At 42.6% G+C, this 26,663-nt stretch overlaps 1 protein-coding gene across 1 annotated transcript in view; it reads right to left on the bottom strand.

Annotated features, from left to right (window-relative positions):
- LOC141111740 (heat shock factor protein 4-like) overlaps positions 1–26,663 on the bottom strand; it is a 123,311-nt gene that overhangs the window by 45,791 nt on the left and 50,857 nt on the right. Inside the window, exons 4-6 of the mRNA XM_073603880.1 lie at positions 25,412–25,536; positions 17,446–17,521; positions 10,058–10,122 (exon numbers count right to left, since the gene is read on the bottom strand). Coding sequence (XP_073459981.1) covers positions 10,058–10,122; positions 17,446–17,521; positions 25,412–25,536 — 266 coding nt within the window. The remainder of the gene's footprint in view (positions 1–10,057; positions 10,123–17,445; positions 17,522–25,411; positions 25,537–26,663) is intronic.

Here is a 26,663-nt window from a genome sequence, read left to right as displayed (position 1 = left end):
GGAGTCCAGTCCAGCAGCCATAGAGTAAGTCATGGCAGACTATTATTCTTCTACTGAGGGGGCACTGGAGCAGGGACAGTCACACGACTCAGGGAGGAACTGGTCTGAGAATGGGGGTCAGTGCAGTGGTCGTCGCAGCGCAGAAGAAAAAGCACAGAGCCAAGGAGGAGGAAACAGATTTGCAGAAGCTGCAGGTTTGTTTGATGCAGTGCCAAGCAAATGCTTCCCTGAAAACTTCCCTGCAAACTTTGCAGAGAAGCATTAGCTTGCTTGGCACTGCATCAAACAGACCTGCAGTTTCTGCAAATCTGCACTAGCGATGTAGCAGCTAGCAGGGCCCTGGCCGCAGAGCCCTGGCCTGTACTGATGATTGCAGGATGCAGATATGATTGCAGATGCAATCAATCATCAATATCATTGCACATGCTAAAACTATGAAACCTAGGTAGGTACAAACCTTCTTTCCTTGTTTTCTCCTCCTCCTCGGCTCTGTGATTTTTTCTCCTGCGCTGCGACGGCCACTGCACTCCCCCTCAGCAAGGACTACATTTTTTCAGGCTTGTTGGCCATTTAATTGCTGAGTGTTCTGCTCCTTGTCTGCTATTTGGGCATTCAAAGTGTTTCTTTAATATGCCAAGAAAAAAGCACTAAGCAGTTTTGTTAATGTTGAAAATAAAACAAAACCTTTCCTGAAAACTGACTTTTAACTCATTTAAAGGGTGGAAATGGGGTAGATCAGTATTTTGACTTAATTTGTGACTTGACCAAAATAAATGACTTGACTTGACTTGCTTGACTTCTAGCAGGGACTCGACTTGACTTGCTTGCTTTTCGCCACAGTAACTTGGGACTTGCTTATGACTTGAAGGTTAAGACTTGAGACTTGCTTGTGACTTGCACATGTGTGACTTACCCCCACATGGGGGCTAAGAATATGCATGCATCATACATGCTAGGGGGAGTACAACTGGGGGAATCTGTAGTTGAGAAGGATCTGGGTGTTTTGGTAGATCATAAGCTCAATAATAGCATGCAATGCCAAGCTGCGGTTTCCAAAGCGAGCAAAGTTCTTTCTTGTATTAAGAGAGGTATGGACTCCAGAGAGAGAGATATCATTTTGCCCCTGTTCAAATCATTAGTAAGACCTCATCTGGAATATGCAGTTCAGTTTTGGACACCAGTTCTCAAAAAGGATATCGGGGAACTGGAGAAAGTGCAGAGAAGGGCAACCAAACTGATAAGAGGCATGGGGGAGCTCAGCTATGAGGAAAGATTAGAGGAACTGAATTTGTTCACTCTTGAGAAGAGGAGAATAAGGGGGGATATGATCAACATGTTTAAATATATAAGGGGTCCATATAGTGAACTTGGTGTTGAGTTATTCACTTTACGGTCAACACAGAGGACAAGGGGGCACTCTTTACGACTGGAGGAAAAGAGATTTCATCTCCAAATACGGAAAGGTTTCTTCACAGTAAGAGCTGTGAAAATGTGGAATAGACTCCCTCCAGAGGTGGTTCTGGCCAGCTCAGTAGATTGCTTTAAGAAAGGCCTGGATACTTTCCTAAATGTACATAATATAACTGGGTACTGACATTTATAGGTAAAGTTGATCCAGGGAAAATCCGATTGCCTCTCTGGGATCAGGAAGGAATTTTTTCCCCTGCTGTAGCAAATTGGAGCATGCTCTGCTGGGGTTTTTTGCCTTCCTCTGGATCAACTGTGGGTATAGTATTGGGTATATTGGATTGTACGTTTTTTTTTTTTTTATGGTTGGACTGGATGGACTTGTGTCTTTTTTCAACCTGACTAACTATGTAACTATGTAACTATGTCTGGTGTTAACATTTCTTGAGCGCAAAAATGTCCACCCCAACATCATCTATCATTGATAGACACTAGAGAGGACATTAACAAAATCAAAAGATTAGTTGTGTCTATTTATATATGGGGTCCAGTGACTGTCACCACCTAGACCACTAAAAAATGAGAAGGAAACCATAAGAAATGTGGGAAGGAGATTGTCACCAAGTTCCTTTTATGCTGTTTGAGGGAGTTACAGATCAATATCTGTATGCATTATGTGAACCCAATCACTAAAATCTCATATAGGCCTAAACATTAGGGATGAGCCGATCACCCCCCGGTTCGATTCACAGCAGAACATGCAAACAGGCAAAAAATTTCTGCGAAGACACGAACACCATTAAAGTCTATGGGACAAAACACGAAAAACCAAAAGTGCTCATTTAAAGGCTTATAAGAAAGTTATTGCCATAAAAAGTGTATGGGGACTCGGGGACATATATCAATGCAAAAAAAAGTTTTAAAAACAGACGTTTTTTCAGGAGCAGTGATTTTAATAATGCTTAAAGTGAAACAATAAAAATTAAATATTTCTTTAAATATTGTGCCGGGGGGGGGTCCCCTTTGTCTGCCTGTAAAGTAGCGCATCTTTCCCGTGTTCATAACAAGGAAAAAATGTCATTTAGAACTGCTCACGGCTGTAATGTATTGCCGGGTCCCGGCAATATACATAAAAATCACTAAAAAAAGGCGTGAGTCCCCCCCAGTCCATTACCAGGCCCTTCAGGTCTGGTATGGATTTTAAGGGGAACCCCGTGCCAAAATTAAAAAAATGGCGTGGGGATCCCCCCAAAATCCATACCAGACCCTTATCCGAGCACTCAACCTGGCAGGCCGCAGGAAAAGGGGGGACAAAAGAGCCCCCCTCCTGAATCGTACCAGGCCACATGCCCTCAATACTTTGGAGTCCCCTCAAAACACCTTGTCCCCATGTTGACATCCCACAACCACCGAGCAAGGGTTGTGGGGATGAGGCCTTGTACCATCAACATGAGGACAAGGTGTTTTGGGGGGACCCCAAAGCACCCTCCCCATGTTGAGGGCATGTGGCCTGGAACAGTTCAGGAGGGGAGCCGCTCTCTTGTCCCCCCCTTTTCCTGCAGCTTGCCAGGTTGCATGCTCAGATAAGGGTCTGGTATGGATTTTGGGGGGCATCCCACGCCATTTTTTTTTTAAATTTTGGCACAGGGTTCCCCTTAATATACATACCAGACCTGAAGGGCCTAGTATGGATTTCGGGGGGGACCCCATGCCATTTTTTTTAAGGGCCTGGTAATGGATTTAGAGGGGGGACTCACACTGTTTTTTACAACGATTTTTATGTATATTGCCGGGATCCGACAATACATCACAGCCACAAACAGTTTTAAATGACATTTTTTCTTTATAAATTTAATTTTGCTGCTCTCATTCATTACACTATGTACGGCCGCTATGTAAGCAGCCTTACATAGTGTGGGGAATGGACTTAGCCCCCTGAGCCATGAATGGCCAAAGGCACCCTGCCTTTGGCCAATTATGGCTCTGTCAGCAGAGCGCACTGTGATTGGCCAAAGCATGCAGGTCAGGTGCACGCTTCGGCCAATCATAGGACACCAATGCACTGCGATCTCGCAGTTCATTATGGGGCGTTCCGCGGCACACGAAATTTGCCGCGAACGCCCCATAATGTTCTAAATTTGGCGAACGAGTGAACAGCCAATGTTCAAGTCGAACTTATGTTCGACTTGAACATCGGGCTCATCCCTACTCAACATCAACAACAACACCTGCCTTTACACGCACATGAACTTAAATGGCATCCCACTCTTATGCCGCGTACACACGATCGGAAATACCGGCAGCAAAACTCTGATGAGAGCTTTTTGTCAGAAAATGCAACCGTGTGTATGCTCTATCGGTCTTTTGCTTAGCGGAATTCCAGCCAGAAAAAGATTGAGAGCATGTTCTCTATTTTTCGTTCGGGAAAAGTTCCTATCCGAAAATGCATTTGTCTGTATGCAATTCGGATGTGCAAAAAATCACGCATGCGCGGAAACAATTTGACGCATTCTCGGAAGCATTGAACTTAATTTTCTCGGCTCGTCGTAGTGTTGTACGTCACCGCGTTCTTGACGATCGAAAGTTCAAGAACTTTTGTGTGACCGTGTGTATGCAAGGCAAGCTTGAGCGGAATTCCATCGGAAAAATCATCCAAGTTTTTTCTGACGGAAATTCCGATCGTGTGTACGCGGCTTTAGTCTGTAGGGTTCAATTTTGATTTGGCCCACCCTTTGCAGCTATAACAGCTTCAACTCTTCTGGGAAGGCTGTCCACAAGGCTTAGGAGTGTGTCTATGGTAATGTTTGACCATTCTTCCAGAAGTGCATTTATGAGGTCAGGCACTGATGTTGGACGAGAAGGCCTGGCTCGCATTCTCAGCTCTAACTCATCCCAAAGGTGTTCTATCGGGTTGAGGTCAGGACTCTGTCCAGGCCAGTCAAGTTCCTCCCCCCCAAATCTGCTCACCCATGTCTTTATGGACCTGTCTTTGTGTACTGGTCCAAATTATTTGGTGGAGGGGGTTACAGGGATTGGGCTCGGCCCCTTAGTTCCAGTGAAGGGAACCCTTATGCCGCGTACACACGATCGGAATTTCCGACAACAAATATTTGACGGGAGCTTGTTTTTGGAAATTCCGACCGTGTGTAGGCTCCATCGGACATTTTTTGTCGGAATTTCCGACAACAAAAATTTGAGAGCTAGTTCTCAAATTTTCCGACAACAAAATCCGTTGTCGGAAATTCCGATCGTGTGTATACAATTCCGACGCACAAACTTCCACGTGTGCTCGGAATCAAACAGAAGAGCCGCACTATTAAACTTCATTTTTCTCGCCTCGTCGTACGTGTTGTACGTCACCGCGTTCTTGACGTTCGGAATTTCCGACAACATTTATGTGACCGTGTGTATGCAAGACAAGTTTTAGCCAACATCCGTCGGAAATAAATCCAGGATTTTTTTGTAGGAATGTCCGATCGTGTGTACACGGCATTAAGGCGTCAGCATATCAAGACATTTTGGACAATTTCATGCTCCCAACTTTGTGGGAATAGTTTGGGGATATAAATGAAAAAATGATCAAACATTCCCATAGACACACTCCTAAACCTTGTGGGCAGCCTTCCCAGAAGAGTTGAAACTGTTATAGCTGCAAAGGATGGGTCAACTCAATATTGAACCCTACGGACTAATGCACCGTACAAACGGTCGGATTTTCCAACGGAAAATGTGTGATAGGACCTTGTTGTCGGAAATTCTGACCGTGTGTAGGCTCCATCACACATTTTCCATCGGATTTTCCGACACACAAAGTTTGAGAGCAGGCTATAAAATTTTCCGACAACAAAATCCGTTGTCGGAATTTCCGATCGTGTGTACACAAATCCGACGCACAAAGTGCCACGCATGCTCAAAATAAATAAAGAGATGAAAGCTATTGGCTACTGCCCCGTTTATAGTCCCGACGTACATGTTTTACGTCACCGCGTTCAGAATGATCGGATTTTTCGACAACTTTGTGTGACCGTGTGTATGCAAGACAAGTTTGAGCCAACATCCGTTGGAAAAAATTGTAGGATTTTGTTGTCGGAATGTCCGACCGTGTGTACAGGGCATTAGACTGGGATGCCATTAAAGTTCATGTGCGTGTAAAGGCAGGTGTCCCAATACTTTTGGTAATATAGTGTAATTTCAAGTGGATTACAAATGTGGGTGCAGGGGGGGAGGGGGTGCGGTCTGCAGACTAGCTGGGGGTGCTGCTGCCTGACAATTTTTTTGTGTTGCACGGCACTCCACTGCAGCACACTTCAATACAAACGGCAGCACCCTCAGTGAGTTCGAACCTACTGCTTGAGTAACAGTGGAAGATAAAAGTGAGAGGAATTCTCCTGCCCTGCCCCACCAATTACTCTCTTTCCTTGCCCGAACTTCCCCTTACTCCGAGCTCCCACTGTACACGATCAACTAATGAGTGATTTTAGAGGGGGGGGGGGGGGTGTCTGTACTGAGGGTTCTGTAATATGTGGGGGGTGTCTGTACTGGGAAGGGGAGCTGGGGTTTCTGTACTGAGGTGTCTGTCCTGGAGAGTAATCAGCATGATATCATTCCGAACAACAGAGAAATGTATTCAATAAAACAAAGCAAAGAAATTCCAATTAAACTTGAGCCATTAATAAAGTTCGAACAAAAATACGTTCAGTCTATCGTATTACAGTCTCTTTAAATCAGAGTCCCCCTTACATCGGGTTCGTCATCAAAGTATCTCCTTACAGTAAGCTCCCCATCAGAGTCCCCCCGTACATCCTCGTTTCATTAGAGTCCCCCCTTACATAGGCTCTCCATTAGAGTCACCCTTACATCAGGGTACTCATCAGAGACTCTTCTTACAGTAAGGTCCCCATCAAAGTGCCCCCTAAATCCCACTTTCATCAGAGTCTCCCTTTACATCAAGGTGCCCATCAGAGTCCTTCCTTACAATAGGGTCTCCATCAGAGCCCCCCTTACAATCAAAGGAAAAGGGCTAAGCCAGAAAGAGGTGGGACTGTATATGAAGCACGTGACTGCAAAAGGGTACTAGGGTGAACATAAGGAAATTTATTGAAAACAAGAAGGTAGTATCAAAAATACATGGAAACATACATATAATACATGATGGAGAGTGCAGCTGGAGCATGCAAATAATGCTGATAGCAAGGATAAAAGATAAACAAGGTAATGACAATAAACATGACAAAAACATCTGATTGTATGACCACAATAAGTTTCCTGGTTCACCACGAAAGGAATTTTTATAAAACCATGATGCAAAGTATTGCCTGCAGGGCCTATGGCCTTGATGAGCCTGGAAGGGTAAATATTCCATAAACTTGAAAGGTAGAGGTAAAATGGGTAGATATACAGCATCCGGTAGCTCTACGCGTTTCGTGGCTTAAGTGCCACTCATCATGAGCAAGCTGCGAGATATCTGGAATGAGACTGGTATGAGTAAAAGCGTAAGATATGTAAAGCTAGTTGGGGGTGGAATGTAATAAGAAACTTTTCGTGGTGATACAATCAGATGTTACTGTCATGTTTATTGTCATTACCTTGTTATTTTTCATCCTTGCTACCAGCATTATTTGCATGCTCCAGCTGCACTCTCCATCATGTATTATATGTATGTTACCATGTATTTTTGATACTACCTTCTTGTTTTCAATACATTTCCTTATGTTCACCCTAGTACCCTTTTGCAGTCATGTGCTTCATATAAAATCCCACCTCTTTCTGGCTTAGACCTTTTCCTTTGATTCAGACTGGGATGGAAATACTTGACCTCACCAGGTCATAATTTCAATTAAAGTCCTTAGGGATGGAAATACGTGACCTCACCAGGTCATGGCTTCCTTAAAGTCCCTAACTACAACCCCAGAGTCCCCCTTTTACATTAGGGTCCTCCTAAGAGTCCCTCCTTACAGTGAGGTCCACAGTACCTCCCTTACATCCTCCTTTCATCAGAGTCCTTCTTATATCAGAGTCCCCCTTTACATCAAGGTCCACCTTTTATTAGAGTCCCAATCAATCTCCAACAGAGTGGACTGTGCACATCAGCTGTGGACTGGATAAAATCTTGTAGCAGGCCCATACCTCCCAACTTTTTGAGATGGGAGCAAGGGACACCTTTTAGCAAACGTATGTAGCATAGGACACACCCCCTGCCACACCCCCGGAAAGGAGAATTAAGCAAAAAAAAACAATTAATGGTTAAACCCACAAGTACCTTTTTTACCACTACTATTTCTTTATATTGACTTTTGAAATGTACAAATGCAGCAATTTAGAAATTGGATGAAAGACTTAGTACTGGGAAACACTTTTTGAAAGATAAGTAGTGCATTTTATATACAGTAAAATCTTGGTTTGAGAGTAAATTGGTTTGAGAGCGTTTTGCAAAATTTTTTCATAAAATTTGACTTGATATACAAGCGATGTCTTGATATACAAGTAGCGTCATGTCACAACTGAGTATAAAGGAGAAGAGAGGTGCCTCTAAGTGTAGCAATATGGTTACATTTAATGAAGGTACAAGATTTAGCAACTCACATGGTTGGATGTCCACATAGACCACCATCGATGACATCCCTTCCACGCTGCACTCCACGAGCGCTTCAAGCCTCGCTTTCAGATCGCTCTACTGCAGGGTAGTCTTCCTGGTCACGATTGCCGTCTGACAGTGGTAAGAGTCGGCGGTGCGGAGGACGGTCTATGTGGACATCTTTACCCCGGATGCCTGCATACTTAGATGTGCCAGTTTTAATCATCAATCATGTGAGTTGCTCAATGTTTTACCTTCATTAAATGTAACCATATTGCTACACTTAAAGGCGCCTCTCTTCTCTTTTATACTCTGTAGCTCGAGCTGGATTTTGCTTCTAATCTCCTTGTGGAGGCTTCCATTTGTGGATGGACATTTTATGGTTACACAACCTATCACATTGCTATAATCTTTTTACATGGACTATAAACTGAAAGACCTATGAATAAATGGTTGTGGAACAAATCATCTGAATTTCCATTATTTCTTATTGAGAAATTTGCTTTGATATACAAGTGCTTTGGATTACAAGCATGTTTCCGGAACGATTATAAGCATGTTTCCGGAACGAATTATGCTCGCAATCCAAGGTTTTACTGTACAACTATATGGATCAGACCAAGATGAGGGACAAATGAGGGGGAAAGAGAGACAGAGGGACTTTGTTCCAAATCAGGGACAGTCCCTCGAAATCAGGGACAGTTGGGAGCTATGGCAGGCCGCATGTGGCCTGCAGGACGTAGTTTGGAGACCCCTGACTTACATATGCCTTAAAGCGGAGTTCCACACAATTTCCCAAATTAAGCTTATTACCAAGCTTGCATAATATACATAATCAAAAGGCAAGATTTTTTTTTTTCTTCCCTAAGTGTTACCTTTTAATGCGGTATTAATGTGGCGTTTCCTGTGTCAGCCACCCGCAGGTATCACGTATCATATACGGCAGGGCATTGTCTCCTGGGGCGGCGCACTGTCTCCTGGGAGCTATGAATCAATCTTCCCAGGAGTCAGTGTGGCTAGCTGCCGCTAAATATCGTGAGATCCCGATACCGGAAGTGACGCGATGACGCCAGCTGAAATGAGATTTGTGTGGTTTTGTTTTTCTTCGTCGCCATCACAACGGAGCGGGCACTTCCGACGACAATGCCCGTTGTGATGGCATCATTGGAAGCTTACGGCGCTGCGAAGTGTACATAATGCGCATGCGCGGGGACAGGCGGTGCATGCTGGTAGCTTGTGGGCTTCACATGCCCACAGGCAAGATGACAACTGCCAGTAACACAGAATATAAGTTGTTTTTACATACAAAAACTGACATCAGGGGTAATTTTGAAAAAACAAGTGAGTGGGACATTATATGAATATTATATGAACTTAGGAATTTTGGAAAAAAAAAAATTTGATTGGACGTTGGAACTCCACTTTAACTACACCACTAAAACTAAAGCAATCTTCTAGTCATATTAATGCAAAAGCAAAATAGTACAATTCCTAACTGTAATAGTAATAAAATTACTAACACTTTTACATCTAAAGTAAAATGACTCTTGGTGGCAAACTATAGTAGTCTGTTTAGCCACAAGTATAAAGATTTTGGTAGGCATATATTTTGTGATTGCTGGTACATTCTCTCTTGTTATGAATATGACTGTTGTGTATTTTACTGCCAACATGTAAAGAGATGCAATCAGTGGTGATGGTAATCTTTTTTAGGAAACGTCATGTAGTCTATGCCATCTACGTAATGTAGTGCCATTGTAAACACTATAAATTCCTTCCACATGCTCATAACTATATCTCCTGTATTTCTTTGCTGGACATTTGGTTTGCTGGGATGCCAGTTCCTTTTTTTTTTTCTCCCTCTCTCTGCCCCCACAATAGTCTCAGGAGCTGAGAGGGCATTTTGTACACAGTATTCTGAAAGCCAGTGGTCAGCAGATCTGACTCAGCAGGTCCATTCAGCGCTTATCACCAGGGTGACTGGGTCAGGTGACCTGCACCCAGGGGCCTCGCTGAGCTTGTGATTTTGGTGGGGGTTTTTTTTTGTGAGGGTGGTGATCTCTTACAGGCACTCACATCTTTCTCTTTATCCCACTGCTGGAGGGGCCCGGAGGCAGCTGCCCGAACAGAAACTGGATTAACTGTCAGGAAAAAGCACAGCATCAGGTTATTAGTTTCAGAACTCACCGCCCTCTCACCCTTTGTATGGTCCAAGCATTAGAAAAACAGCATATTTCATTAAGAAACACTTAACAAATGTCTCACTGTACTTGGTATCAAAAACATGACAACTCATTCCAAACCATAAAAACTGATAACAGATATCTTTCAACCTTAAAGCTGAACTTCAGGCACAAAAACGTTCATTTAAAAGTATTCCTCAACAGCAACAAAGGATAGAAATCCATTTTGTTTGTACCAAATGCCTTTTCAAATCCAGTTATTACCTTGCAAAGTATTGATGACATCATTACTGTGCTGTACATAGCCTCAGCAGAGAGCAGAGCTGTGGCAGGGACCCAGCAGGCCCCACCCACTATAGACCTCTTGCAGAAAACTATAGGAATGGGCGGAGATATGACCATTCACCCTGCACATGGAAAGAGAGCAGGGGGTGGTCTTTATTACAGGAAGAAACAGTATATACCCGAAAAGCACAAAATTGGAGTTTCAAGGAAAAATCAAAAAACAATATTTCCAAAAAAATATATAGAAAATTTTATTACATGAATATTATAAAACAATTTGTAAAATTCAGGCCATATCAATCCAAATGATCAAGGTACAAAAGTGCGATTGCCTCTATATGTTTCACCACAAACGTGGCTTCTTCTGGAGCTTTTGTAGAACCTTGTTATTTAATTTTTACCACCTTTTAGATTGATCTTAGTTCCAATTGATCCCCTAGATCAAGGATATGCAATTAGCGGACCTCCAGCTGTTGCAAAACTACAAGTCCCATCATGCCTCTGCCTCTGGGTGTCATGCTTGTGGCTGTCAGAGTCTTGCTATGCCTCATGGGACTTGTAGTTCTGCAACAGCTGGAGGTCCGCTAATTGCATATCCCTGCCCTAGACCCATCAAGAGGTTATATGGGGAACATCTGTGCCAAAAAGAGGAAAGAGGGGCATTGCCCTATAGTGACACCTAGTGTTTCAAGGATTTTTAACGAATCGATTGATCAAAATTTCAATCCTTTTCCATACATATACTTCTTCTGATGCCAGCAAATTTTCAGGGTAATTATGCCATCTGGGCACTTTCCTCTTTCAATTCACCACTGTTCCTTGGCTCAGTGTCAGTACGACACCACTTTAACTAGTGAAGATTGAATAGTTAGTTTCAATCTATCACACGGGATTAACCCTTTTGAACAGGTTAGGAGCTTCACTGGTAACAGAGTGAAATGGCCACCTTGAAACACTAGGTGTCACTATAGGGCAATGCCCCTCTGTCCTCTTTTTGGCACAGACGTTCCCCATATAACCTCTTGATGGGTCTAGGGCAGGGATCCTCAAACTACAGCCCTCCAGCTGTTGCAGAACTACACATCCCATGAGGCATTGTAAAACTCTGACATTCACAGACATGACTAGGCATGATGGGAATTGTAGTTCCTGAACACCTGGAGGGCCGCAGTTTGAAGACTCCTGGTCTGGGGGATCAATTGGAACAATCTAAAAGGTGGTAAAAATTAAATAACAAAGTTCTACAAATGCTCCAGAAGAAGCCACGTTTGTGGTGAAACATGTAGAGACAATCACACTTTTGTACCTTGATCTGGGTTGATATGGCCTGAATTTTACAAATTGTTTTATAATATTCATGTAATAAAATTTTCTATATATTTTTTTTGGAAATATTGTTTTTTGATTTTTCTTCACCTTAAAACTCCAATTTTGTGCTTTTTGGGTATATACTGTTTTGTCATATTTTAAGGAGGTGGTGCATTTATAAGAGTCTCCCAGCTCAAATATTACTTTGATAAATTTTTATAACATGAAGCTCCTGCACAGACGAAAAGTTTCCCACTGGATTACTACAGAGATCTGAAAGAAATACACAAAGCACACCAAGATTCAAGTAAGAATACACATGCCTTTTTTATTGAGAAAGAAAAAGGTCTCCCATGGGACTTTATTGCAGCCAAAACCACAACCAATATATATAAAAAAAAAAAGAATTGTACAAATTTATACTCGTAAAACCACTTAATAAAAATATGTTTGCATAGATAACACAAAAAAATACTGGGCTCATGCCCAACCTTAAATGAAAAATAGACAAATAAATAAAAGCTGCAAACACATCTGTGAGATATTTTTTACAGTAAATGTAACTTGTAACCACCATGCTACGCTAAATAAAAAAATTCTCAAATGAAGTTCTCAAATCCAATTCAAAATATTTATAAAGTCCCAAGTGAAAAATTGTAATGAAGAGTCTTCTTAACACAAACAGAAGCGTGAGCCAAAACCGAAGACCTTTCACCTCAAAAGGCAGACCACCACCAAAGGAGTCAGATGTATGCTTACCATGTGGCAAGGACGCCCTAGTTAAAAGAAGGTTTAACAGGCTTTTGGGAGTTAATCCCCATATAACAGCATTCAGTCGGGCAACCTTGGGAAAGGCATCTGATACTCCCACATAGGACATGAACAGGGAAGAAAACACTGGATAGTGTAAAACCTTTTAAATCCGCTGTTTATTACACTAAAATAACACTCACATAAGTAAACTGTAAATGTGTTTATTGCCAAAAAACCCTACAGGTAACAATGGCATTTGTCATCACTTCCAGTACACGCAATGACATAGACACTTTCCTACGCGTTTCGTCACCAGCCGGTTTTGTTTGGCAATATGCTCATTTCTTATGTGAGTGTTATTTTAGTGTAATAAACAGTGGTTTTAAAAGGTTTTACACTATCCAGTGCTTTCTTCTTGGTACATGTTATTTGAGTATCAGATGTCTATTCCAAGGCTGCCTGACTGAATGCCGTGAAGGGTCTTCAGTTTTGGCTCACGCTTCTGTTTGTGTTAAGAAGAATCGTCATCACAATTTTTAATTTGGGACATTATATATATTTTGAATTGGATTTGAGAACTTCAATTGAGAATTTATGTTTGCACAGATGCTTTGGCTTTGAAAATATACATCAATACATACTGTATACCCCTGAGGTGTTGACTGTATGGTATGGAATTATTAAAAGGTTGAGGGTGAAAGCTGGTGACATGTAGGATAGTGTTGCCAGCTGTGCTTTTGCATAGCTGCTGGAAAGTCATCTATTGGGTTCCCTGATTATCCATGTGTCCAAGAATGTAACCGTTTTGCGACTACGGGACATGGTAAATTAAAGGTTATAGTCATTCTCCTTCATAGCTGTCAAGCACTGGGTCAACAATTCCTCAGACCCCTTGCAGACTAGGAAAACATTATTGATGTACCTGTGCCATGTAGATATGTGGCAAGAATACAATGAGAGGCCTTTGCCTGAGAGAAAAGATCACTCCCACTCCCCCAGGTACAGATTGACGAAGATGGGGCACAACATGTCCCCATCACTATGCCCTGCACCTGGAGGTAGTGGTAGCCATCAAAGAGGACCCTGGCGCTGGGACTATATACACTTTTGGGATCCTCAAGGTGAATATTGAGCGACTTTCATTCACTACTCTAGGCATTGTGTGAGTTGTTGACTTGTATGTATTAATTGAATTATTGATAATACTACATCTATTTTTGGTAGCATGTTTTTTTTATTTTCCTCATATGCAGGTACCCCTATTACCCCGATGAAGATTGTATATATCAATCACAACACGTTGGGAAAATGTGGCAAAGAAAGTCTCTTATAATGCTATATGCATATTGATTTTTATATGCCTAGAACTCAGGGGTATACAGTGTATGGGTGTATATTTTCCAAGCCAGAGCATCTATGTAAATGTGTTTTTATTAAGTGACTTTATGAGTATAAATTTGTACAATAAAATGTAATTCTTTTTTATATTATTGTTGTTGGTTGTTGTTGTGGATGCAAAAAAAAGTCCCATGGGAGACCTTTCTTTCTCATTTAGCCTGGGGATGTGGCAACTTTTGACTCAAGGTGGTTCACCTATTTTGTTTGCCTTTTTTTATTTAGACAATATTTGCCCTCCTGGAGTTCAGTTTTAAGTATTCTTATGTCCAGGATTACACCAACTAGAACAGCCTTTCTCAACCTTTTCAACACAGAGGAACCCTTGGAAGAACTTTCCAGTCTCAGGGAACCCCTGCTAAAAATTACTATATCTACAACTCATGATACATTAGTGTGATGGTCAGCGGCAAGAATGCTCCTTACATTTGTGGAATTAACCCCTTACAGATAGCTAAAAGGATCACTGGTGTCAGTGGGAACGTATCTGAGAGGTAGCAATTGCTCAAGGAACCCCTAGCAACCCCTGGAGGAACCCTGGTCGAGAAACCCTGAACTAGACTCTCACCTCTGCAATCTATCATTAAAGTATAATTAAAGCCAAAACTTTTTTTCCCCCGTTTTGCATAGAGAAGGTGAAGGTTGTGTGCGTGACTCATTGGGGAGATTTCCCTTCACTTCCTGTCCTGTAGGCTCAACAGAAAGTGGAAAGATATTTTTCCAATGTGAGGGAAATCCTCACTTAGATAGTTGTGGAGGGAACATGTATCCCTATTGAAAGATTACCTCTCTATTCTTGTTCTGGTGGCAACTCATAATTTTGAACTTACATTGCTTTAATTCCTAGTTATATTTAGAGAGGATGAATCTTCCTAATGAAGGCACAGACAGCAATACAAATCTGACACCAGCTCTATCCCCTCACCACTCGAAAACAGGAAGTTCCACTCTTCTTCCTCTTAACCCCCTCCCCTGACATTTTTAGCACATCGGTTTTTAGGGGGATGGGTTGTGGGCACCTGGTCCCACTTCCGCTCGGATCGCCTAGGCATTCTGAGTGGAAGTTCTCCCGTATCTCGCGCATGGACAGTGGGCATCCGGCTGCCCACAGTTAATATGTTGGCGCCTGGGACCAAAAGTTGATGAAAAAAACAACCTGGGTGATGGATCTCTGGTCAGGTGACTGTCTGTTTAACAAAAGTCAGCAGCTACAGTTTTTGTAGCTGCTGACTTTTAATCTTTGCACAAGTGATCGAAGAACTGCTTTAAAATACAAAGGAAAGAAAAAACATTTTTGTATACTTATAAAAAACTTTATAAATACCTTTTTCCCCTTTTTTTAGAAGTGATACCATACCCTCTGTTCTCAGTTGCATAAGGAACTCAGAGAGCTGGGGGGAGGAGAAATAGCTAGTCTTCCAGTGAATGGCTGTGCAGGGAGGAAGGTGTGTCAGCACAGGTCTAACCACTGGAGGAGAGCAGGCTGAGTTCCAAGCACAGACAGAAAACTGACCATGCTTTTCTCCCATGCCTAGTGTTGTCAGTTTTTAATAGGAAAGCAGAGAAACACCAGGGATTTCACACAAAGGTACATGACACAGCAGGAACATATCAGGAATATGAAATGTTAGGGCAACATATTATTTAATATATGTGACACATGGAAGACAGGGATGGATGGTGGGAGCCCCCTAGGCCAGCACAAATAGATATGTTGGGCTAGCAGCCCTAACTGGCCTCCATTCAGACCTTGATCAAAGTAGGACCTGAAGCTATGGACAGCTGCTAGGTCTTATAAACCGTAGATACTTTTTCCTGCTTAGGCCTGTTTAGATTTGTGATTCTAGCACCTGGCCTAGGAAAGTCTTCCAGCAGCACTGATTTAGCTTGCAACTAGGAGCAAATGCCATATATCTTATCACAATTCCATCTCATTGACTTCCTTTGCTGTCCATCCCCGTTGATTTTTCTCCCCTCTTCCACAATCTGTTCTCATTACCTCCTCTCTTCCCACCTTCTACATTTCAGTCTTGTTGCTTCTTTCTCTTTCTCTTCCACAATCCAGTCCTACTGCCCCTCCACCCTACTTTCATTAACTCCTGCTCCCCCCCCCCCATTTTCATTTTCTGACTAACTATGTCCTATAACACAATGCACACCTTTCATCATGCCCACCTGTCACTAAGGTACAGCAGCATATTTGTGTGGTGCACATTCTTTAGCCTACCAGGATCTGTCCTTACCATGAAAGAGCCTGTTGGCTGCCTTTGTCCCTCAGGGCCGAAAGTCCCCATCCTCCCCTGAAGTGAAAGATATGCAGTTGATATGGTATGAACCAGATCTACTCACCCCCAGCCTTTGCCATCACCATTCTAATGTTTACCCTCCTCTTAGATAGTAAACTTGATTGGCAGGATTCTGCCCCTTGGCTGAACATATTTCGGGAACATAACTGTCAGATAAAGTCTTAAATGGTCTAATCTGCTGTTATCACATTCGCATGCCATAATAAGCAAATCTTCCTAACTGTGCCTTTTCAATCATCAACAATCTGCTGCATTCATTCGTGAGCGTCGCTTTTTTGTTGCACGCTTTATGGGTGTCTTTTTTCTTGGCCAATAGAGAAAAATATTACCTGTTTCATCATTTGTTGCTATGTTTTTCAGCTTTTTCATCTGCTTCATCTTCTTCTTCCTGGTGTTTGTTTTTATTTGTATTTAATTTTTTTTAGGGGTACCCCTAACCCTAGCAAAATAAATAAATAAATAAACACCAGGGCTAGGGTTAGAGGTTAACCATAACCCCTAACACTAACTAAATAAACAAATACATAAGAATAGTGATAAATAAAGAATAAATAAAAAAATAAAGATCAGGGTTAGGGGTTCTAAAGTCCGTTCGAAAGTCTGTTGGTATGAATGTGATGACGTACGACCGGACTAGAATAAGGAAGTTCATAGCCAGTAGCCAATAGCTGCCCTTGCGTCCTTTTTTGTCCGTCGGACTAGCATACAGACGAACGGATTTTTCGTCCGGACTCCAGTCCGTCGGAAAGATTTGAAACATGTTCCAAATCTAAAGTCCGTCTGATTTTTGACAAAAAAAGTCAGCTGAAGGTCCGATGAATCCCACACATGGTCGGATTGTCCGACGGATTCGTCCTGTCGGACCAGTCCGGTAGAAAAGTCCAGTCGTGTGTACACGGCTTAAAAGGTGCATGCTCAGGAGATCATTTTTTCCACTTGCTTTATTACTCGGAAAGCAGGTGCATATTGATAGTCACGTCATCCTACATGCACATGGTTTTCCCAGTGTAGCAAATCATCAAGTATTGAATCCAGGATCAAGGTGACAGCCCATACATCCTCCAAAGCAAGCCAACAATGGTACCTCCCGTATTTAAATATTGATAGCTATGGGTTATTAAGACACTTTTTTTGAGATATTTTTATTATACTATACTTTAGTCGTAGCTGTAGCTCAAGAAGAGCAAATCATTCCATAATCAAGTTCTAGAAAGAAGATGACCAACGAACTAACCTTGTTGATAATTTTCTGCTGCTGGGAGTGGTTCTGTCTGAGAGAGACAACTTCACGCCATAGAACTTCATTCTGCCTGGCAAAAAAAAAGAATGAAAGAATTAAAAAGATTGGAAATTACTTAAAATTTACATATTACCATATTAAAGCTTATATGAGATTTTAATGGGTTTAAACTAGGGTTTATACCAGTATCGGTGCCGATACTAAGCATTTGCACGAGTATCGGTACTCGTGCAAATGCCCCGATATCTGAAACCGATACCTTCAGGTTCGGCTCTTTCATCTGTTAGCGAGATTCCCCAGCTGACAGATGAATTGTATACAAAAGAATGCAGGCAGTCATTAGTTGTTAAGGAGCGAGGCTGCCGCATCCTTAACAACCAATGACGTTTTAGCTGTCAGTGGGGAATTCCCTTCCCTGCAGTGGACCCGCCTGGCTCTGCCCCTCCCATTCCGGCTCCGCCCCCTCCCCCTTAGCTCCGTTTATGTGTCCTCTGGCAATTTGCTTCTTCTCTTCGGGCTCCTCTGCGGGCGGCTGTGGGGTGACAGATCCGCCTGCCTGATTAGTAGTGTGTCCTGCGCTGAGCCAGGCTTTGCTGCTGCAGAACTTCTCGGAGGGGGAGGGCAGGTCTGCTGGGTGTTGTAGTGCAGTGATTGGCAGTGTATGGGTTCCCAAATACCCCCCTCTCCGCCCAAAAAAATAACACCACTCCCGGTCCTTCACCTTAAACAATAACACCCCTCTCTGCCCCTCCACCCCAAACAATAACAACCCCTCTCCGCCCCTCCACCCTAAACAATAACCTCTTCTCCATCCTAAACAATAATACCCCTCTCTGCCCCTCCACCCTAAACAATAACCTCCTCTCCACGCCTAAACAATAACCCCTCTCCCCCTAAACAATAACCTCCCACCCCCTCTCCACCTTAAACAATAACCCCCTCCCCCTCTCCCCCTAAACAACAACCCGCTGCCCCCTCTCCACCCTAAATAATAACCACTCTCCCCCCTCTCCAACCTAAACAATAACCCCCTCCCCCTAAACAATAACCCCTCTCCCCCCTCTCCACCCTAAACAATAACCCCCCTCCCCCCTCTCCACCCTAAACAATAACCCCCTCCCCCTCTCCACTCTAAACAATAACCCCCCTCCCCGCCCTTCCACCCTAAACAATAACCCCCCCCTCCACCCTAATCAATAAAACCCCTCTCTACCTCCACCCTAAACAATAACCCCCCTACCCCTCTCCACCCTAAACAATAACCCCCCCTTTCCACCCAAAACAATAACCCACCTCCCCACCCTAAACAATAACCCACCTCCCCACCCTAAACAATAACCCCCTCTCCACCCTAAACAATAATTCCCTCCCCACCATAAACAATAACCCCCCCTTTAAACTTTAAACCTACTTTAAAGCCCAACTGCAGGAATTTGAAGAAATCTACTCTTGCAGTAAGTCCCCCCCCCACCCCCCCCCCACACGCTAAGAGTTACATGCTCATTATGTCTAGGGGGAGTAGAGGAACAAGCAGGATTACCAACCCTATCCCTCAATCCAACCGTCTCCAACACTGCCCTTCCTTGCATTGGAGGGGGGGGGGGTGCTAGGCCACTAAATGGTTACTGCTACTACAGTGACAGCAGTAGTCTTCTCTGATTGAGCAAGGTGGGGAGGCGGGGTTCTATCACAGCTTATTCCTATGGCCTGCACAATTAATCTGAGCACTAATGACTAAGTAAGCCATCTAGTGGAGTTTGGTTAAGACACTAAAGACTAAGGATGAGCTCCGGCGTGTTCGCACAGCCCACATGCAGAGCCCACCAGGAAGTCTGCACTGCGCTACGCTAATCACAGGCAGTGAGACATTTTCCGATCTCTGCAGCCGCGCATCTGGAGAGGTCTCACTGCCTGTGATTAGCGCAGTGCTGACTTCCTGGCGGGCTCTGCATGTGGGCTGTGCGAACATGCCTGAGCTCATCCTCACTAAAGGCAACACTGCCATTAAACTGATATAAGACAATAACCAGACCTTATTTGTTACCGCAGATATTGCCAATGGTTAATGTGGAATGCTGGTGTTTTCCCCCTCTAATGTGGATAGTACAAAGAATCAGAAGTGCTGACTGGCATTGTTTCTTTTATATTTAATATCCTTTGTTTAAAGCCCAATTGAAGCTTCAGATTTTGGCATGGTCAACAGGTATTTTCTTGCCCTTATCGATATAACAAAATACTTTTAAAGGAGAAGTTCACTTTTATAAAAATAAAGAAATAAATGCACATCTTTTTGCAGGTAAAAAAAATGAGCATTAATTTTTATTTTTTTATCAGGATCCTGTAAAGCATTGCACCTGAGATCAGCAGATCACGGGTGCAATCTCAGGCTCCTGGAGACTGTCAGTGTAGCTGTCTACCCATACCTCATACAGGCAGGGAGTTATTGGATAACAGGAATCATCAAAAAAATACCTAGAGCACTCACCAGGCAGTTCATTGAGAACTACAAGCCATCAGCTGCACGGTAGTTGCAGTTCCCTCATTCATAGAACTCTGTGAAAGAATTGTGCGGCCAGGTGGGCGGAGCCCCGCATGGTCATTTTTTTTTTTAAGTTGCAACAGTGGATGCGGAGAGAAGATCCTTGGCCCACTGTCACAACGGGGGCTCAGGGTGGTGCGGGGGGCTGCTGCATCACTAACATGTTACATGTTACACCCTGAATATGGGTGTAACATGTGAGGAAAGGTGAGCATATCCATTAACTAATGTTATATTTACCAGACCAAAAGGGATTACAATAAAGAAAAGTTTATTGTTATGGTTTACATATGCTCAAAGGCCTCATGCACACACAGCTCTTAGAAAAACTGCATTGAGAAAGTGCCTTAGGTGCATTTAAATGTGTTCAGGTGCATCAAGTGTTTTAGTGTTCATTTCATTGGCCAGAATAGTAATTTATTCTGGGCATCGAAATGAATGAATGGTCAAGAGCTAAACATACAAAGCGTTTAGGTGCGTTTACATGCGTTTAGGAGTGTCTGCTGTTTTTCCTGCCCAAACTCTTCTCTCTGATTTTGACGCGTTTAAGATTTGCCCTCTTAACGCTCCTGCTTCTAAACACCTGTAAATGCCATGTGTGCATGGACAGATAGTTTAACAAAGAGGGGCATTTAGGGGCAGAAAAAAAACATCAAAGGTCCATCAAGGATCAAAGATCTAATTTTGCAATTTCTTTACTTGATTATTTTGAGCTATCAGATGGGGAAATGTTATTTTATGGTCAAGACACAGAAGTTGAAACCAAGGAAAATCTTCTTAGAATAAATAATAAATAAATATATAAATAAATAAATAAATAAATACACACACACTATATTGTCAAAAGTACAAAAGTATTGGGACGCCTGCCTTTACACACACATGAACTTTAATAGCATCCCCGGTCTTAGTCCTTAGGGTTCAATATTGAGTTGACCCACCCTTTGCAGCTATAACAGCTTCAACTCTTCTGTGAACGCCGTCCACAAGGTTTAGGAGTGTGTCTATGGGAATGTTTGACCATTCTTCTAGAAGCGCATTTTTGAGGCCAGGCACTGATGTTGGACGGGAAGGCCTGGTTCGCAGTCTCTGCTCTAATACAGTATAACCCAAAGATGTTCTATCGGGTTGAGGTCAGAACTCTGTGCAGGCCAGTCAAGTTCCTTCACCCCAAACTCACTCATCCATGTCTTTATGGACCTTGCTTTGTGCACTGGTTCAAATCATTTGGTGGAGGGGGGATTATGGTGTGGGGTTGTTTTTCAGTGGTTGGGCTTGGCCCTTTGGTTCCAGTGAAGGAACTCTAATGCCCCGTACACACGATCGGACAGTCCGACAACAACACCGTGGAATTTTGTTCGAAGGTTGTTGGCTCCAACTTGTCTTGCATACACACGGCCACACAAATGTTGGCCAACAATTACGAACGTAGTGACGTACAAGACGTACGGTGAGCCGATAAAAAGGAAGTTTAATAGTCATGTGATATCTCCATTACGAACGCTAGTTTTACAAGACCGAGTGCTTCTGGCTCGTACTTGATTCCGAGCATGTGTGAACTTTTGTGTGACGGACTTCAAGGTTTTGTTGGCGGAAAATTTGAGAACCTGCTAGCCAACATTTGTTGGCTGAAAGTCCGACAACAAATGTTCGATGGAGCATACACACTGTTGGACTTTCAGCCAACAAGCTTACATCCAACATTTCCTGTCGGAAAATCCGATTGTGTGTACACGGCATGAAGGCGTCAGCATACCAAGACATTTTGGACAATTTCATGCTCCCAGCTTTGTGGGAACAGTTCGGGGATGGCCCCTTCCTGTTCCAACATGACTGCACACCAGTGCACAAAGCAAGGTCCATAAAGACACGAATGAGTGAGTTTGGGGTGGAAGAACTTGACTGGCCTACACAGAGTCCTGGCCTCAACCCGACAGAACACCTTTGGGATGAATTAGATTGGAGACTGTGAGCCAGGCCTTCTCGTCCACATCAGTGCCAGACATCACAAATGCACTGCTGGAAGAATAGTCAAACATTCCCATAGACACACTCCTAAACTTTGTTTTCCCAGAAGAGTTGAAGCTGTTATAGCTGCAAAGGGTGGGCAAACTCAATTTAAAACCTATGGACTAAGACTGGGATGCCATTAAAGTTCATGTGTGTGTAAAGGCAGGTGTCCCAATACTTTTGGTAATATAGTGTATTTAACGCGTATTCAGCCTATAAATCTCTATGAACTAGTAACATGATTAACGTATATAACACTTTGTAGTTTACACAGGGATGTCACTAGCTCTTAATTAATAGGCGGCATTTTGGCGAATATTGATCCAATCTCCCCTTAACAGCGTAACATCACTGCTGTGATTTTGTAAAAGGTTCATTTTTTAGAGACTATTTTGCTGTGCAAAAGATGTACGTGCAAAGATTTGTCACCAAGAAAAAATGTTTGCTGATGTTAAGAGGTCTATTTAAAAAAAAAAACATATGCTGTGCAGCTACAATTGCACAGATTTTACGAACATTTGGCATGTTGTGTGTAATATGTTCATTTCCTATGATTGTCAGCTCCATCTAGTGGCCATAATACAGTATTTTCCTGAATGAGGAAAATACTACATTACTGCATTATGACCACTACATGGAGCTGACGATCATAGGAAATGAACATATTACACACATTATTGCGATTATTTGTGACAGCTGTGCGCATGCTTGAGGCATGCGCACAGCAATATTTTTATGTGCTTAAAGTGTAACTTCACTATAACAGCCCATGGCTATTTATATATATCTCTAGGTTACAATGAGCTGTCAGTAATTCAAGGGCCAGCTTGGAGTGGACAGCAGTATGTAGGGAACAGCAGAATATTGGGTGTATTAGGTGCTGAAGTACTGGGTACTCACTTTACATAACCAATCATGTACAGAAGGAAATGAAAGTAGCTACAACCCGGGGCTGGATACGTTATTCATCCAGCACCAGGTTGTGGACACAGAACAAAGCTGTGGTATGTGTGCTGCAGAACTAGCTGAATGGGGTTCAGTAGAGTTCACCATCTTCCACCATTTTCTGTTATTTTTATTTAATGATACAGGTAGAGTTAAAAATTAAAGAAAAGTAATGGGATAATAAAATATTATTATAAGCTTTATCCATCAAGACATTACTTTGTGACATGCCTAGTTTGCCTATACATTGGGTACAACCTTATCCAGGGCTTTTTTTCAGGAGGAACATGGGGGAACGCAGTTCCAGCACCTGCAGCACTGCATGTATGCAATGGCAAGGGGTGATGGGGTTTGATGGAGGGTCTACGGATGCTGGCCGGGATCTATTTTTACGTGGAAATCTATTGTTGCTGGTTCCTTTGATGCTCTTAAGGAACGAGTTGATATCTCCAATAATTTTTTGTTTTTCAAATACCTCTTATTACGTCATGCAGGACAAGCACAATTTGGACTGCTGGGTGTGGACTTGACCACATCTCCTTTAGAGCATCTTATGGCAGACTCTTATGTTGATAAACTGGTATCCACGTTTTATAATGCCTTACAATCTACAGGTCTCCATCCCTTCGCACCTTCTTGTGCTAAGTGGCAGGCACTCATTCCTGACCTTGCAGACAAAGATTGGGAAGAGGTCACCGAGACCTTTATGCAAGATGTTATTAGAACAGCGGATACATTTATACATTTTAAATTCATTCACCAACTGCATTATACTCCCACTAAACTGAATCATATGGGATTGACAGAGCAGGCATCCTGTCCTAGGTGTGGAGAAGTCTCAGCCAATGCCATGCATATGTTTTGGTCCTCCACAAGCCTGTCCCAATTCTAGGCTGGCTTGTTTGACATGTTAACAACCCACTTTGACCTGCAAGCTCCTAAAACCTTGGAAGTCTGTTTACGTGGGGTCTTGGATAATTGTGTTCCTCTTATATGCAAACGTATTATGCCGCATACACACGACCAGATTTTTCGGCATCAAAGGTCCGACAGAATGAATCCGTCGGACAATTCGATCATGTGTGGGCTTCATCGGGCCTTTTCTGTCTAAAAATCTGACGGACTTTATAAATAGAACAAGTTTCAAACCTTTCCAATGGACTCGATTCCTATAGAAAAATCTGCTCGTCTGTATGCTAGTCCGACGGACCAAAAACGACATGAGGGCAGCTATTGGCTACTGGCTATGAACTTCCTTATTCTAGTCCGGTCGTACGTCATCACGTTCGAAACGATTGGACTTGTGTGTGATCGTGTGTAGGCAAGTTCGTTCCATTGGAACTCTGACGGAACTCCGTCGAAAAGTCCTTCGGAGTTCAGTCCGGCGAGAAGTCCGCTCGTGTGTACACGGCATTAGGTTTAGTTTGATCCTTTTCTACACCAAAAAGGCCATCCTGCTACATTGGAGAAATTCAGCTCCTCCTACCCTGTCATATGTGTGCCGTCTGATCATTCTGGCACTGCCGTTATACAAACTTATCTACAAGGGGTGTGCCTGCTCAAATAAATTTACTAAGGTGTGGCAGCCATGGTTGGACAGCACGGCTTCTCAGGTGGCGGATTTGGTCTCCTCTCAATTATCTCTTTAATGGGTCTGTTGTACATTTTCTAATGCAGATGGTGAGAGCAATATCTGTGTGTGTGTATATGTAGGCATGGTGCAGTGTGTGGTTGTCTGTGAATGGCTGTGGGGGGGGGGGGGGGGGTTGCCTTTTTCTGTATCTCTAGTTGCTATAGCAGGCCCATTATGTTGTACAAATTACTTGGACTTTTTTTAGGCTAAGGTCATGCTATTCTGCATTAGTTCAATATAAGTTGTCCTAATCTGTATCTTTTGACAAGCTCTGCGTAGCTATCATTATTACTGCCATCGAAATGTAAATGGTATATTCTTGTTTCTTTGTTTGGGTTGTTTATAATGAAAATTACAAATAAACACCTTTAAAATTTATTGTTGCTGGCGGAGGATCTTTTGTTACTGGGGGGTCAATTGTTGCTGGAAGGGATCTACTGTTTAGGGAGGAGTCTACTATTGCTGGCTGCTGGAGAGTCTATTGATGCTGGCTGCTGGGAGATCTGTTGATGCTGCTGTGGGTCTATTGTTGCTGGAGGGGAGGGGGGGTTATTGCTGCTGGCTGCGGAGGATCTTTTTTATTGCTTTTCTTGTTATCATTACTAAATTCCATACAAATTGCTTTGCACTACAATATGATACTTGGCTCTATATTCTCTAAAAGAGGCCATACTGGGAGCTGGGTATGGGGCAGAACCAAGGGTCAGTGCTCGGAGGTGGGTAGGGGGCGGAAACACGAAGTGACTTAGAAGTGGGGAGTTCCTGAACCTATTCTCTGAGAAAGAAAAAGGAACCTTGGCCCTATTCATCTCAGCGTGCATACTAGAACTCACTGTTTCATATCTTGCATCTGGCATTCTGTGTTCTCTTGTTGATTCCTCAGGGTCTGGACTTCATACAGGAGTCGGCTTACATCCTCATGACGAAGTTTGGTCTCTTCACTCTTTACAACAGAAACCTGAGCAAAATGACAATGAAGCACACAGTTTATTATCTTTTAATGACATTCATATTGCACCATATAAGCACTGCATATATTTCAGGAGTGTGTAGATAAAACTAGCTATACACCCTAGACCATGAGCATGATGAAAAACTTTGTTTTTCGTTTCGTTTAGATTAGGTAATCTAGTTATTTAGTTTCGTTAAATTTGGTTGATTCGTTCAATTCGTATTCGGAATTTGTTTTACGTCTTTTTCAAATTTTCTTTGAATTTACAGATTTTTTTTAGATTTGAAGCGTTTAAATCTATAAATTTTGAATCAGTCAAATCAAAAACTTTACTTTTTTTGGGTTTTTTTTCGATTTGAATGTGGCAAAGTGAACAAACAAAAGAAAAATCTATATTTAATGATTATAACGACTCTTTAACCACTTGCCAACCAGCCGCCGTCACTATACTGCAGCAGGTCAGCATGATCCCGCGAACCGTCGCAGCTGGACCTCGTCTCCTTTAAGCGGGATAGCATAGCTGCACTGCGGGGGTGCCAATGCTCATGACCAGCAGTCACGATGACCGCTGGCCACGAGCGATCGCGGGCACAAGATGCAGAACAGGGACGTGTGTGTGTAAACATACAAATTCCTGTTCTGTGAGGAGAAGAGATGGAGATTGTGAGTTTCTAATAGCTAGGAACCACGATCTGTCATCTCCTATAGTCAGTCCCCTCACCCTACAGTTAGAACACACAGTCAGGGAACACAGTTAACCCCGTGATCGCCCCCTAGTGTTATCATTTGTCATGATAAAAATTTCAGATCGCTGCCTATTATTAGTAAAAAAAATAATAATAATAAAAATGCCATAAATCTATCCCCTATTTTGTAGATGCTTTAACTTTTGCGCAAACCAATCAATATATGCTTGTTGTGATTTTTATTATCAAAAATATGTAGAAGAATACATATCGGCCTAAACTGAGAAAAAAAATAGCTTTTTTTAAAAAAAAATGGGGATATTTATTATAGCAATAAGTACAAAATATTGTGTTTTTTCAAAATTGTTGCTCTTTTTCCGTTTAAAGCGCAAAAAATAAAAAACGCAGAGATGATCAAATACCACCGAAAGAAAGCTCTATTTGTGG

This window comes from Aquarana catesbeiana, linkage group LG11 (assembly GCF_042186555.1).
Source record: "Aquarana catesbeiana isolate 2022-GZ linkage group LG11, ASM4218655v1, whole genome shotgun sequence".
NCBI classification, from domain to species: Eukaryota; Metazoa; Chordata; class Amphibia; order Anura; family Ranidae; genus Aquarana; species Aquarana catesbeiana.
Note: the sequence above shows the minus strand (reverse complement) of the source record. Positions and strands in the feature narration are given on the sequence as shown.